This window comes from Clarias gariepinus, chromosome 22, assembly GCF_024256425.1.
Source record: "Clarias gariepinus isolate MV-2021 ecotype Netherlands chromosome 22, CGAR_prim_01v2, whole genome shotgun sequence".
Lineage (NCBI taxonomy): Eukaryota > Metazoa > Chordata > Actinopteri > Siluriformes > Clariidae > Clarias > Clarias gariepinus.
Window position 1 is genome coordinate 23404294 of NC_071121.1, and position 15378 is coordinate 23419671.

General features: G+C 39.3%; 2 protein-coding genes across 4 annotated transcripts in view; one reads left to right on the forward strand and one right to left on the reverse strand.

Moving 5' to 3' along the window:
- Positions 1-5620, reverse strand: part of spryd3 (SPRY domain containing 3) — a 46952-nt gene extending 41332 nt beyond the window's left edge. The window contains exons 1-3 of one of the 3 annotated variants that reach the window (XM_053482396.1): positions 5483-5620; positions 3053-3180; positions 753-828 (exon numbers count right to left, since the gene is read on the reverse strand). In XM_053482396.1, coding sequence (XP_053338371.1) covers positions 753-828; positions 3053-3180 — 204 coding nt within the window. In that variant the 5' untranslated portion in view covers positions 5483-5620. The remainder of the gene's footprint in view (positions 1-752; positions 829-3052; positions 3181-5482) is intronic. The other 2 variants (XM_053482398.1, XM_053482397.1) reach the window with 2 other exon arrangements.
- Positions 5621-9772: 4152 nt separating this feature from the next.
- On the forward strand, positions 9773-13820 carry igfbp6b (insulin-like growth factor binding protein 6b). The gene is made up of 4 exons (XM_053481821.1): positions 9773-10478; positions 11203-11237; positions 11620-11739; positions 12396-13820. The coding sequence occupies exons 1-4, from the start codon at positions 10154-10156 to the stop codon at positions 12513-12515; spliced, it is 600 nt and encodes a 199-aa protein (XP_053337796.1). The 5' UTR covers positions 9773-10153; the 3' UTR covers positions 12516-13820.
- The last annotated feature ends 1558 nt before the right edge of the window (positions 13821-15378 follow it).

Consider the following 15378-nt stretch of genomic DNA (forward strand, 5'->3'; position numbering starts at 1 on the left):
CATCAAGGTAAAAAGGTAAGCGCAAGAAGTAACACACACATCGTGTATAGTGTCCACTGTCCACGTCTCTGGAGACTGTGTTATGATCTGGGGTTGCTTTAGTCGCTCAGGTCGAGACTCAGCAATGTTATGTGGCGATAAAATAAAGTAAGTGACGACCTGAATGTACTGAATGACCAGGTTATCACATCTATGGAGTTTCCATTTCCTGATGGCACGGGGGATACTCCAGGACTCAAAATGTAAAAGTATGGTTCTGGGAGCGTGAGGTATCATTTTCACACAAGAATTCGCCATCACATGGTCTTCAATCTTGGAGAGTGTGAAAAGCTTTCGGTCGAGCAGTGTATTGGGACTTCGTATTCGCCCTTCCGTGTAGTCGACATATCATAAAATCATACAAGTCATCTTCTAAGCAAAGAAAAGGGAACTGGCCAACAGCTTCCAGTATGTATCATTTCATATGTGTAAGTTTGAAAAGAAAATAATAATATAAGGGAAAAAATCTAAACGCATGGCACTGTGAGAATTATGGTACTGAATATGGAAACAAACATTGTTTAGGTAGTATGGCATTCCTAAAAAAAAAAAGTATATTAAATAAATAAAATTTTTTTTTTTTTTTAATTCTGTTGAGTGTTATTATTACGACAGCTTAAAAGACAGCAACGACTCACAACTTTATTATTCACATTATCGATTAGTCATCATTTCTACTTCGCCTTAAATCTCATACTGCTGTCGTTGCTTACCTCAAAGTAGCAGTTTCCTTTTGATAAAGGCCGTGGAGCCACATAGCAGCCAACTTCATCAGAGTTCCCTTGGTAACTAGAGCGGAGAAAATTACAGCACTTTAGAAACACTTTACAAAGAGCACTGCTGCTGCAGGTACTTTTATCTCTCCTTCCTCCAGGGTCACGTCTCAAATTTTCCTGAACATTGTGTACATTTATATATATATATATATATATATATATATATATATATATATATATACACACACACATATATATATATACCCTGTAAAACGATGAAATGTATTACTAGGGATGAGAATCACAAGGGCTCACCCGCTACAATATTATCAGGATACGATTTGTATTGGTTTATAAACCTTTTTCTTTCAGATTTTACAATTACAATTCTACACAACTACTACTTCCAATCAATTCACTCCTACTACACAGAATGTTACGCTGCCTAGCAACGAGAGAATAGTTTAGAGTGCACCACCTGTAGGATTAGAGAGAAACTGCTAAATTTTGCTTCCTCAAATATACTTACATAAAAAATTATTTCCAATTCGCCACATGAAAGAATTGCGATATGTAGCTGTAATGTCTGTCTGTTTGTTTGTGCACGCATCACATGTAAGATACTGAACTATTAAATTTAAATGGGGGTTTTCTCAGGTGTATTTGGCCGAGCTTGAGGTAACATATAGGCTTTGTTTTATCGCGATCTTCTTCACGGGAAACAAAGATATCCCACTTTAAAATTTAAATGAAAAACGCCCTTAAAACATACAAATAAATAAATAAAAAAAATAAATAAATAATAATAATTTTAAAAAATCGACCTTGAAAAAAAACGTTACACCTTAAAATTCAACAAAAGGCGTGCTTACGAGTGAGCAACTGAAATCTACTTCCTAAACGCGATGTCACACCTTAATTTCAAAATTCAACAGATGGTCCTGTAAAATTTTCTAAAAACGCGCCTATGAGTGTGCAATTAAGTTCCAGTTTCAGGCACATCTACTATAAAATATATCCAACGCTTATGATTAATTTATAATTGGTAATGTTTCCAATCAAATCAAGTCATCTGTTCTACTGTGTGTTGACATGTCAATGGATGTAAAACAATGGACAGACCAATGGACAGATCACATTATCAACCGATGTCCACCAACTCAAACGCTCAGGCAGTAAATTCATCTGCACATCCATGCTTACAATCAACTTTGAATTGTTCTAGGAACTGATTCTTTTTGAATCGGTCATTTGCCATCATGGTAAAATGCACCTGCGTGCTAAAACCCACCTGCACTAGAGCTCGAGTGTTCGAAAGTGGCCTACAAACGCAACCTGACCTCTGCATTCACAATTTTTCTCCCTTTAAGATTGAATGTGACAGTGACATGGAAAACATGTCATTTTGTGTATTTGGGGAATTCGGACACCATTCCACGCGAATCCGGTTTGTTTTTCCGATACGTCAAACTCGCCTTTCATGTTTCTCTGAGCAAAAAAAACAACAAAAAAAAACAAGCATCTCCTCTCCTATAACGTTTGCTGACATTATAATTATTTCAATCAGTGAGGTTTTGCGAGACGCAGGGCTTGTTTGCGTTTTTGGAAAGAGAGCTGATGGCTCTGCTGCACGCACGCCACTTTCCTGACGTGGTTCTACCGCGCTGACGGAGGAACGTCTGCAAAGTCGAAGGGTGTAAGGATGAGTTCCTGGTAGAGATGGAGGGGGGAAAAAAACAGTTCCGATATAAATCATGTATGAATTTAACATGAGCTTATTTTGCTGAGTTCAGTTGTAAAGCTGCTGAATAAAGCTAAGATATAAAACTTTTTTTTTTTTTAAACCTGCTTAGCGCGCGGGTGGATGGAAACGAATAAAATGGGTCGCTCTGGCCCATGTGTGTGTGTGTGTGTCATGCACTTGTCCTTATTTTCTCCAATAAGAAGAGAGCATTGGGAATGAAATTATATACACAACTCTAAAGTGCACTTTTCTTTTGCCTATTTATGGTCAAGGCTTCTTATGACTTTAAAGAACTAGCGCTTGCTCTTCACGTTCTTCCTACAATGACTGCGCAGATGTGTAGTCTAGGTAGCTGGGGGGGACAGCAGGAAGGACCTGTCAGCTAAATTAATCCAAATACACTTCCATAAATCCAAGTCGAGTTTGTGAGACATGCAGATGACTGACAGATGAGCCACCAGGTCAGTCATATGAGTGTCTTTTTATGCATGTGTGTGTCAGGTACATAAATACAAGGCTCCAAAAACAGACAGGCTTATAATCTCAGACGCACCTCAAAGTGTCTCCGTCCTTCAGCATGCGCTTGTACCGCTCCTGATAGCGCACGGCTCGCACTTCCCTTATTTCCCGGATCCTGCGCCTCCAGTTGAGGATCCTGTAGTGTAAATTGATGTCGTCCATCTTGGTCAGAGGAAGGGGGGGGGACGTTGGAAAAAACAAAACAAATCGACACTGTTTAGAATTCTTGGGTTGGGGACAGATGTTTAGAGAATGCAGTCAAGCTGCAATCTATTGTCTAAACTCATTACTGCATAAAACAGGCCACAACAGTCTTCTCTTGATTGCAGTCCAGATGCATTTGGAATGTCGCTGATGGAGGAAACATTCGGTGTGAAATGACAGCGGGCCGTTGGAATGGAAAAAACAACCAAATATAATATAAATACAATAAAAAATTATAAAAATATAATACAAAATCTATATATATATATATATAAACTATATGGGATATACGCCTCTAATTAACTAATCCGCTAAAGGAAGATGAAGGACAAAACAACAAAAAAAAGAAAAAAATAATTTCTGCTTTAAAAATATTTAGAAAAAAAAAGTTGACAATCTTTAAATCCTGCCTTAGCACTCTGGATTTCTAACCAAGATGAGACTGAATACTTGTAAAGAATCATGACACAGAAGACAAGATTTATTAATCTCACCAGGAGGTTTGCTAACAGTTTTGGAATTGTACCTCGGAGTAACGTGGTTTGCTAGTGTTCCACAAGACGAGCAAAGATTTTTAATAAATTTTGACTTGGAAAAAGAACAAGTCTTGGTTTACAAGTACCACGCATGCGCTTCTTTTTTTGCTAAACTATAATGACTTTGATAACGGGTGATTTTATTGTACACTTAATAATCAGCTCATCACACATTTTGTGTAGCTACACAAAACTACACGATTGAAATTGCAATTTCGTGAAGATGAATAAGGAGATCAAATTGGACCGTAATGTAATAACTACGTAACCCATTCGTTTTTACAGCTGAAAATTACCATTTTTCGTTTCAAGTTCTCTAAGGCTATGTTCACATTACCAGCCTAAAGAGACTCAATTCTGTTTTGTTTTTTTTACTATAATGTGCTATAGATATGTTTTTTTATTTACTTTTCGTGGAATTTCCTTGATTGTCTCTCTAATTTAGTCGAAGCCAATTCCCACCCGTCACTAGGGTACTCTCACATCAAACCTACAACTACCAAACAGGGAGAACGTAAACTATCATGTGTGTTCCGCAAACCGCCAACATTTGTTCGAAGCAGAAACAGCGTAACACTCTCAGATAATAGTGCCATCTTCTCCTTCTGCTTGCGTGTCACAGACGCCCATGATTAGCTGTAAAGCTGTGATTGATAGGAGAGCGCTGAAGTGTCTTCCATCCCTCCCCTCTGATAGAGCTCGACCAATCAGCTCTCTCTGGGCTCCCAGCTGCGGGAGGCCACAGCATCACCCAGGAATTAAACTCGCAATCTCTGGATTATAGCATGAGTTCATTACTGCTGCGCCTCTCTAGAGCACGCTTTTCTCTTTTTTTGCTTGTTTTTCTGATACGCGATTATACAATTGAAAAAGAAGGTCAGGACGTCTTTTATAGCAAAAAAAAAAAAATGTATCGTTAAAACCGCATGTGTTGCTTGAAGTGTATAAGAGGTCGCACAGTTATGATGTGTTTTAACCCAGATGGCGTAAGCAAAGACGTTTGCACGCAAGCATTTTTCGAAGAAAAAAAATGCTTTAGCATTTGAATGACATAAAAGTCTTATGTAATGATGACGGTCAACCGTCTCGACATGTAAATCTGATCTGACCAAAAACACTGGAATTGAAACACGCGGTTTGTAATGTGAACGCAGCTCGGTATTGACATTCTAATCATTCATGCACACTTTGACGAAGCTCCGCCCCCGGTATCCATGGTGACCGTAGAGTCTATAGTATAAAGCGCAAGCCTACCGGACCGGAAGTCAGTTTTCCAAACGGGAAAGTTAAGATACTTTGAACCCAATTTTTTTTTTTTGGAGTCTTTCAGATTTTTACACATATATTTTTTTAAACAAATAAACAGATATTGCATCTTTAAAAAGAAAAACACACACACGCTCATGTTACTGCGTTGTGTCCAAGCTTTACCTAGTGACCTGTCAATTAGTTTTATCTCAGTCCACAAAGTTCAACAGCTAACAAATGTCACTTACCCGCTAAGTACACCTCCAAATGTTAGAAAACAAACTTTACATACATTACTTTACACAGTTTACATTATAAAACAGTTAAACGCTAACCCTGACGTTCACCATCGACTAAACTTTGTTATTTACCAAGTAAACTCTCAGCTAGAGTTAGCATTAGCATCGAACAAGACGCTCGAAGGAATCTGACACTAATCCGCCATTTTGGTTCTTTTCATTAAAAACCCCCCTTACCTTACTCACAGCTCTGGGGAATATTATGGGATGTTAGGGCCCCTTGTGTTTAATCCTAGCCACGAACTCCATTAGCTCGCGCGCGCGTGTCACCTGGAAAACGCAACAGAAATGTGTCTAATACACTTCCTGTTTACATCAGAGGCCAGGGACAGAGGGGGAAATCCCTGACGTGGTTTTAACCAATAATAAGGCGAGCCGCAATCCTACGCATGCGTACTAACGCGTTGGAGTGAAACGTCAGTGGTGAGGCGTACTAGCACTCTGAGTAGTACTGGACTGCTGTGTCATGGCATGCTAATGGAAAATACTGATTAGTGTGTTAGTATGCGGTTATCCACAAACCTGATCAACAAAACGCTAGAGCCGTTTTTCTTAGGGGAAAAGAGCTTTCCAAATAGAAACACTTCAGGAATTGCAAAAAAATAAATAAAGAAAAAAAGAATCTACATACACACACAAACACACACACATACACACTTGAGCAGTTCTTTCCATTGCACTTTTTTGGCAAGACAACATACTTTACCAAATGTCAAGCAACCGCGCTTCAAAAAAAGGAAAATATTTTTGAAGTTAGCCAAACTATCTAAACATTATTAAAATAAGATTACAACACACTAAAAACAAGATTATTGCGCTTATCTTTCTTCAAATGTTGCTAAAATTGCAAGCGAACAATGTCTTGTTCTATTGCTATACTATTTGCTTGTTTTTAGGAATTCATTTCTCGATAAATTCGAAATTATATGCCAATAAAACAAGATATTTTTAACTTGCAATTTTAGTAACATTTGACTATAGGCCTACATAAGCTTAATTTTATTTTAGGTGTCTTCTTACCGAAATTGTAGATAGTTTGACTAAATTCAAGAATATTTTATTTTCTAAGCTGTATTTTTGTAAATTGCCATTCAGTGTGCTGGCTAAGAAAATTGTTGGAGTTTCAATGGAAGTGACATCAACAGTAAAGCTAGCTATTACCTCATCGCTGACGCTTAAGAAGTTGAATATCTTACCACTGTTGGTTCAAAGGAAAAACGTTTAACCCACTCATAATTTTTGCTAGTTTTTAGGACTTTATTTATTGAATGAAACGAAAATATCTACCTATAAAACAAGACATTTTCTGCTTAACACTTTTGTGATATTTGACTATTTTTGAAATCATTTTTGATCAAACATTTTTGTAATCGTATTTTAAGACAATTAGATAGGTTGGCTAACATCAAGACTATTTCACTTTCAAAGTTGTAATTTTTTGCCGTGTAAATTAAAAGTTTTTGGTGAAAATTGCAATTTAGTGTGGCGGATAAGGAAATTGTTTAGGTTTCAATGTAAGTGTAAAGCTAGCTAGATTCGAACAGAAGATCTCACCACTATTAGAATAGAAGTGAAATTATCTGACAATAGAACAAAACATTTAAGCTTCAAATTTTTGTAAGATTTTGCTAGATATAAGCTTAATAATCTTATTTTTGGTTTGTTATAAGCATAGTTTAGCAAATTATAGATAGTTTGGCTAAATTCAAGAATATTTTACCAGCTTGGACCAATTGTATACAGGGTTACTTTACTGTAATGCAATTACAATACTTTAATAGCTACAATCAGCACCCTTGCTGTTAATTGTGTCATTGTATGACACGTTATCCACACAAAGAAACATTGAGGGATGTTTATGTTTAACTTGTGTAAACAGCCCAACCATTTTCCATAAATTAATTTTATTAAATTCCCATCCACCAGCCAGATTTGAACTACAAGGAGGAAACGAAAAGGTTAGCCTTCAATAGTTAAAGCAGCTTTTATGAGGAGGAGCAAGACCTATAGGTGGCAGTAATCCAAGTTAGTGTATATCATCTGTGGTTAAACAACAAGGAAGAAGAAAAAGCTTTTGACTATCATTTAACAGCTTTTAGCCAGAGGGACGTTGACTTGCTAACACAATCGTTCTTAAGAACAAGCACAAGGCTAGCGAACGAATTTTCTTCAGAATGCTGTTCATACTGCATCACAAGCCAGAGTAACACACTCGGAGGAAAGCACTATAGACCCTCTTTTACAGACACACACACATTGACCATTGTCGCTTAGAGAGATAGAGTACAACAGCCTGCCTACTTACTATATCAGCCAGTTTGAATTTTTTGGACTCCTGACCTTGGATAACCTTGTGGCATTGTTGGTATTTGACCTCACAAAATGACAAGGTCAGCCTCTATTCATTATGTCACATGAACTCCCACATGGATCACCCCAGGATCACCTTAGCGATTCTAGTCATCAAGACCTAGCGTAGTGGTAATCACTGTTGCCTTGCATCTCCAGGGTTTTGGATTGGTTCCCACCTCAGTGGAGTTTTCATGTTCTCCCCGTGTTTGGTGGGTTTCCCCCATGTACTCTGGTTTACACCCACAGTCCAAAAACATGCAGATTAGGCTAACTGCCATTTCAAAATTGCCTGTAGTGTGAGTAAGTGTGGCCTCCGATGGATTGGGATACGCTGCAGGCTCCCTGTGACCCTTGACAGGATAAGGATAGAATATAAATTAGAATGAGTGAGTGTGTTCTGTATCAAGACCTGGGTTCTACTGGAAAGCCTAGGGATGAATTCAACCTAAATTGACCCTAAGTGTGAATTTGTGCACATTTTGTCATGTGATGGACTGGCGTTGCATGCTTGGTGTACTTCCTTCTGGTTCGAAGAGTTCCTGAGTCTAGCTACTGAGAATCACGTGAAATCTGCAATACATTATAGCATTGTTATGGAAACAGCAGAAGTTAAAAGCTTCTGTAGGTGGCACCTGTCAAGGTGGACCATCCTGTGAATCTGTTTGTAAAAGATTTCCGAATGCTGTGAGATTTAATCAGCAGTGTGGAAATGGATGGAGAGCTGGTGAGGGAAGATGTATATATTTGAGAAGGTTATTTGGGACAGAACGGCTTCCTCAATGGGTGGAGGGGATGGAGTCTTGTTCTGACAGACAATTTTTGGAGAGGAAAAACACACACACACACACACATAGAGGCCCCCCATTGGTTTGCAATCCATTTGGAACAGTTCCCTGCTGGAACATGTGGAAAATAAGCATCGGTTGTGCACATCGCCTTATATGGAAACAGAACACCACAGGTAACCTTACTCCCTTTGGCAAAATCGATCACCTCTGCCGATATTGCGTTAACACCACCAGCTGGTGATCATCTGAATAGAGCGGATGAAAGTGAGATCTCCAATCTGGTCGCATTCCCAGTGTTCAGGGAACAGCGCTGCGCAGAAACCGGGAGTTCAGTTGTCTCATGCACGATACTTCAGAAAACATAGGATCTGAACAGTCCTGTGTTTGGGACCATTACTAGGATGACTCTTAAATAATGTTTCTGTCTTTCCAGGAAACTTTTTACCCAGTCCCGTGAATAGAACGAAGACACTTGTATTTGTCTAAGGACTGTCATAAAGGAAAAACATATAAAGTTTACAGCTTAGTTGTAATGGTATTTAGGTGAAAGGACACAGGCTTGGACATGAAATCTCTTGTGGAGATCATACTGGGCAAATAAACTGATTTTCAAGTCAAGTCTAGTCAACTTTATTTATACAGCATGTGTCTGCCAAAGTACCTCACGCTAAAACTCAAGTGATGTCAAGTTAGCGTAATCATGTTATTTGTCACTGGAACATGCCGTCTCGTGCTCATTAAAGAGCTGGCGACAGTTATCTAGATATGAGTTGTCAGGCAGAAGCCTTTAAATCAACACCTGACAGACTCAACAAAATAATCTTTTATAATCTTCATGCAAAAACAAACAAAAAAAAAAAGTAAGACGAGCATTTCCTTGTCAAAATTCTGGTTAGTTATGATACTGTATATTTTAGAAATGTTTTGCATCGTTTGATAAATTCAGCTATCACATGTTGCTTGAGTGGAGATTTGGGTAATGAGTCATAGTTAGGTACCTGGACATTGCCAAAAGAAAAAAAAAAAAAAAGTTTTGCAGGACTAATAGGCATGCAAGCATCACATTGATGAACGGATAAGAAAGTGATTTAGCACTACAGAAACAACTTAGTTATTAAGATTCTGGTGATACAGATGTTTTGCTTCTGCAACCACATACAGATCTTTTGAATATTTTTATGAATGGAGTAAAAAACTCGTGTAGGTAAAAGGGGATCTGAATCCCTCGCCCTCTGTGTTACCATGGCAAACGTTACCCTGAACCATGTGACATTTTCATCTACGGTGCATTGCATGGCTTTTGACGTGTGCCACATTTGTGTTTCAGGCTAAGGAGTGCTTCCAGATGCGAGACGGGAGGACGAAAAACTGGAAAGGAGCTTGATCATTTCTGAAAGGAAAAATAATCTCTTTCTCTTCCCCCCTCTCTCTTTCTCCCTCCCTCCTTTCCTTGCTCTCTCTCTCTCTCTCTCTCTCTCTCAGTCCCAGCCCCTGAAGGTGTCATAACCATGCTCTCTCTCCCTCTCTCTCTCTATCACCGCCTTTCAGATCTTTAAAAGCTGCTGCTCTGTGCGTTTCTCAGGATCGTGTCCTCTGGCACTCTGGCTGAACGGAACACCGTGCAAGAGAGAAAAGACAAGCAGGTCTCCAGAAATAGCATCGCCCAAGGAGCACGTAGGAACAGCGAAGGAGTCCCACAGCGCAAAAGATGCCTTTGCTCTTGAACTTGCTGGCCGTTGTCCTGTTGCCCATTGCTAACTGTGGATCCTGGACTCTGGCCAGTCGCTTGGGTCCCCATAAGATCTGCCCATCCTGCAAAGACACTCGAGTTTCCCGGGACCCCATCGGGGCTGCCAACACAGCTGTCCTGGCTTTAGGGGAGCCGTGCGGGGTTTACACTTTGAGCTGTGCCAAGGGCCTGCGCTGCATGCCTCCTCCACGCGACCACAGCCCGCTCCAGGCTCTGCTGCAGGGCCGAGGCGTATGCACCAAGCAGATCAGGACGATCCCCACCGAAAACCCTTCCCCTCCAGGTAAGAACTCGTCGCCTCTCGCAAGCGTGCCGTCCTGAAGCATGACAGTCTCTGAGTCATGCTGTATCATTGCATGCAGCATCAGAATGAGCGCCGTAATCCGCTTTAAGCACACCGGCATGTAGCGGCAGCATGTCTTTCAGGCTCCACAGATGCCTTATCAGACTCTCACCTTGGTCACTATGCTGCAGTGTCACAGGGATGATGGAAACGCTAGCGGAGGCAGGAATGGTGTAGCCCTATATAATGCTGGGAATTGCTGTCAGTTTGCATGCAATGACAATAAATTCCTCTTCCGTGCAAAAGCAATTCAGTGACCTCAATGACTACAAGAGCGCTTACTGTCAGTGTGCATGTGTGTGTGTGTGTGTGTGTGTGTGTGAATATAAAATCTTATGTGTGTCAAATTGGGCATGTGTGAATAAAATGGGGTCAAACAAAAAGAAAAAAAAAGGAACAAGAAATTGGGAAGGACTGTGTGTGTGTGTGTGTGTGTGTGTGAGAGAGAGAGAGAGAGAGAGAGAGAGAGAAAAGAGTACATGTCAGTGTCACCCACATTCTCCTTGTGCTGATTCATACACCAGACGTCTCCATCTACTGATCATTAACAGCTATTGCGTTAAATACAGCGCGTGTAAAGGCAAAACTGAAATCAGGTTCTGAACATTTACACAAATGATCATTTATTTCAGCTTTTGTCATGAATTTCTTCTTCTATTCACAGGCCCACCGCCTTCCCACAGCGGTGAAATTGAAAAGGTGGGTGTCTTCTTGTCTTTTTTTTTTGTTTCTTACTTTATACTCAGCTAGATGAACCCCATTAAACACCAGAATAGGATATGAATCCTAGAGCCCTAAGAAACCACATCACGAAGCCTTGTCCAGGTTTTTCCCTGAATCATTATGGCTTGACCACCAAAATGATCTCCGGTTCACTTTCCTTTCGATTCAGAAAGCTTTAAGATCCAGCATAAAGATGTCAGATTCACCAAGTACCATGATACAGAGAGATGATCACCAAACCTCAAAGGAATGTAAATCTTTATCCGCATTAAGATCAGAGAGGGGTGCATGAGCCGTTCATTTTTTCCCCTCCTTAATCTCTCATCTTTTTTCCTTTGTACTTTCATTTCCTCCCCAGGCTCCGTGCAGGAAGCTGCTCAACGCCGTGCTGCGAGGCCTCGAGCTCACTGTTTTCCAGTCCGACCGTGACATCTACATCCCCAACTGCGACACTCGTGGCTTCTACAGGAAAAAGCAGGTATACAATGCATATGTAAATAATACCGCTGGCAATCGAAACAGACATAGGGGAACAAAAATAGTATGGAAAGAATAACAGTAGCACATCTTCCACAATATATATATATATATATATTTCTTAGGAATGATTATAAAACCATCACGATAAGGGTGAAAAAGCATCAAAGTGAGCTCCGGTACTATAATTTAATAGGACTTTAGAACAAAGCATCATGTAATGGTGGTAACACACTGTATAATGGAGGCAAATGTTAATAAAATGTATTATGATAATAATTGTATGATTTAATAACTTATTTCTCAATGGCTTCCAATAATGTATTTTTGATGAATAAAGGAGCCACCAGTGTGCATTTAAACATGGAACAAAAAACATCTGTTTTTCCATTTTTGTATTACCGAGCTCGAATTTCCATCTATTGTGACCTCGTATAAGAGTAGTGCCTTATATAAAGAAATGTATCATCTGAGGAGTATTTCTGCTGGCTAATAGGCAACTATTAACATACGTAGAAACTCTTTATAGATAGATAGCAAAGATAGATAGATCATGTGACTGACTTTAATTACCCATTGTAAGTTTCATCTCTTCATAGTTACAGTAAGTGCCACCATGGCGTGTTTTAATTAAAGTCTGTATCTGTTATTCCTTAGTGCCGGTCCTCTAAAGGCATGCAGCGTGGCCACTGCTGGTGCGTTGACGAATTAGGCCTCACCCTACCGTCCCACGCTGGCGGTAATGAAGGCGGCGCCTTACCCTGCGACGGAGAGTGAGACGCAGCCCGTGGTGCCACAATTTCGAGCCAGGAGGAAGAAGAGGAAGAGGAGGGGAGGGGCGTAAGGGAGACGGGAGGACGGGCCGCTCGTGCTGCGACACTGCCTGGCCAGGAGACACCGGGGGAAAAAAAACCACTCAACATGGGAAACACAACTTAAACACTCCATACGCCGCAACAAGCGAAGGTTCACGTCACTGCCATACGCCTTCTGCAGGTCCTGCAGTGTGTAAGCACAGAGCCAGGGAGACACTTCATCACTCCGCCCGCAGCAGATCACTTTCAAAAGCAGACTCTACAACCTGGCCACTTAGTAGTGACCTTTTTTTTTCTTTTTTTTTTTCCCTGTGATAGCCATCACTGCCTGGGTCTTGTGTATTTCCGAGTAGGCCGTCAATACTGTTAAAGCAGGCGTGGGTGCCATTGTAATCTCTGCCTCCCCTGCCATCCCCTCTCCCTCTCTCCAAAGATACACTGAGTAAATGAATATGTACGAAAGCAAATTACGCCTTTTAACGCTTAATTTATTTCCAGAGAATTATTGTATTTCCTTGGAGACGTTATATGTAATCTAACCAAGACATCAAGACTACCGTACATACACATGATTTCGGAAAACATCCCGTCCCTTCTGTTGTGACGCTATGTGGAAAACTTGTTTCAGCATTGATACACACTTTCTTTGTACATAAATCCTATTTTTTTTTTTGTTGTTGTTGTGTTGTTGTGGTTGCCATGGGGTGATAGGTTCTTGAAAGCTGATGGCTATTACTCTATCTGAAAAGGCATATTTTTATATACTTCAATATAATATTTTATATATAGATTGATGCTTTATTTAAGGAAATACAATACCATGTATTTTTATATTGTCAACATTGTTTTGTTGTTGTTGTTGTTGTTGTTGTTGTTGTTATTGTTCATTGTCAAATTGAATTTCAGGCTGAAAGTGAACAGTGAGCTTTCATGGCATATTTTATGAAAAGAAGAAAAAAAAAAAGAATAGTAAACCCATCAGATGTATTGTACTGCTCTACATGATTTAGCAATTATTCTCTCGTTTCCTGATCTGTAATGTTTAAGTTGATCACTGAAAAAAAAACACAAAAAAACAAGCAAAATGTATTTTCTCAATTCAAAATGCATAGAGGAAAAAAAATGAAAATGAAAGAGCAAAAACATTCATACTTTTTGTGTTGTATCTGTGTGTGAGTGTGTGTGTGTGTGCGTGCCAGTGATTTCAGGAGGCTGTGCAAAGCCGCAAAAAAAAATACAAGAACTTAAAAAAAAAATAAAGAACAAACAGCTATATTACTATTATATGTGACGATGTACTGTGTTTTATTTAAAAGCCTCCATTAAAATGAAACTAATGCTGAGACTTATGATTAATACCGGACAGATCAACCATTACTTCATGGGAAATTTAAAAAATTTTTTGACCGAGCGAAATCAGAGCCTAAAACAGCACATCTTGAAGTGTTTTATTCCTCTTATACCACAGCACCACAATTTTTTAATTAGTTGCTATATCCATTAAAGTATAACATCTTTAATAAACACAAACAATAAATCTGGGCAAATTACTGCAACCTAAGATCTTTTACATTCACTTGTCTCAAGCCTGGATAAACTAGGAAAGTTGGAAGAAATAGTTTAAGCTTTATCTCTGGGTGGAATAAACCACTGAAACAGGATATATTAAAAATATTTTATAAAACTCTTAGACAGAATCGCAATACAAATCATATCAGCACAGAGGTATTGTGATAATATTGTATTGGAAGGTTCCTGGTGATTCCTGTCTCTAATTCCTACCATTGTTCACACAAAATAATATAAACACAATGCTAGGGGTAGAGTTGCTCAACTTCAGCTAGAAAAGTGCCAGTTACTCAGGATGCCCAGTTGTGGCCTGTTTTTTATTTACTTCATGACAAATTAAAGAGATAAAAGGTCAAGAGTTTATTCCAAGCATTGAATTCGAATTTGGTGGCAGTTTATAGGAACAAAGAGGTGTTGGTGCGAGTGAAGGAATCCCACACCAAGCTAAAAAAGAAGAAGAGGAAGAAGAAGAAGAAAAAAAAGGAAACTTAAAAGCCAAATCAGTAATTTGGTACTTAAATGGAAGGAATGCACTGGCAAGCACAGTAACACACAAAGGCTTGGAAGACACCTAAAGTGAATGATGGCAGAATTCTTTCCTTTGTGAAGGAAAAACCATTGACAACATCTAGCCAAGACAGGAACCCTCTGAAGGAGGAGGTACTGTAAAATTATCATTGGCAAAGTCTACAACGAAGAGATTGTCTTCATTCATGTAAATACAGAGGGGTTACCTCATAATGCAAACCACTGGTAAAGCTCAAGAACAAAAAGGCCAGATTATACATTGCTTCAAAAAAAGGGAAAGAAAAAAACTTGAAAAGCCTCCCCAGTTCTAATACAAGTTTACCTTCTGCTAGAATGACTATGAATATAAAGAAGGAAAGGAAGGGCTTGTGAATGCATAACTTCCCATGAAAACAACCCAAGGCAAAGAAATTAAATATCCTTAAATCTCTGTTACCTGACCATAACCCAAATGGATATGCTTTACACTTACTGAAGATAAAACTGAAGGCGGCTGCAGTAGAGTAGATCAGTGTTTGGTGATGCCTCTGGGTTTTAAACATCAGGAGGTCATTGTGTGCAAAAGCTTTGCATCCACATATTAGAAATAAACATTTAATTTATAATTATAATTGTGTTAATTTGTCCAATTACTTTTGAGCCTGTTGACTTTTGTTACACCCATGTATTGCTTCATTTCAAACACCCACAGTACTGTTGGTGTACAAAGACAAAATACATTGTTATGT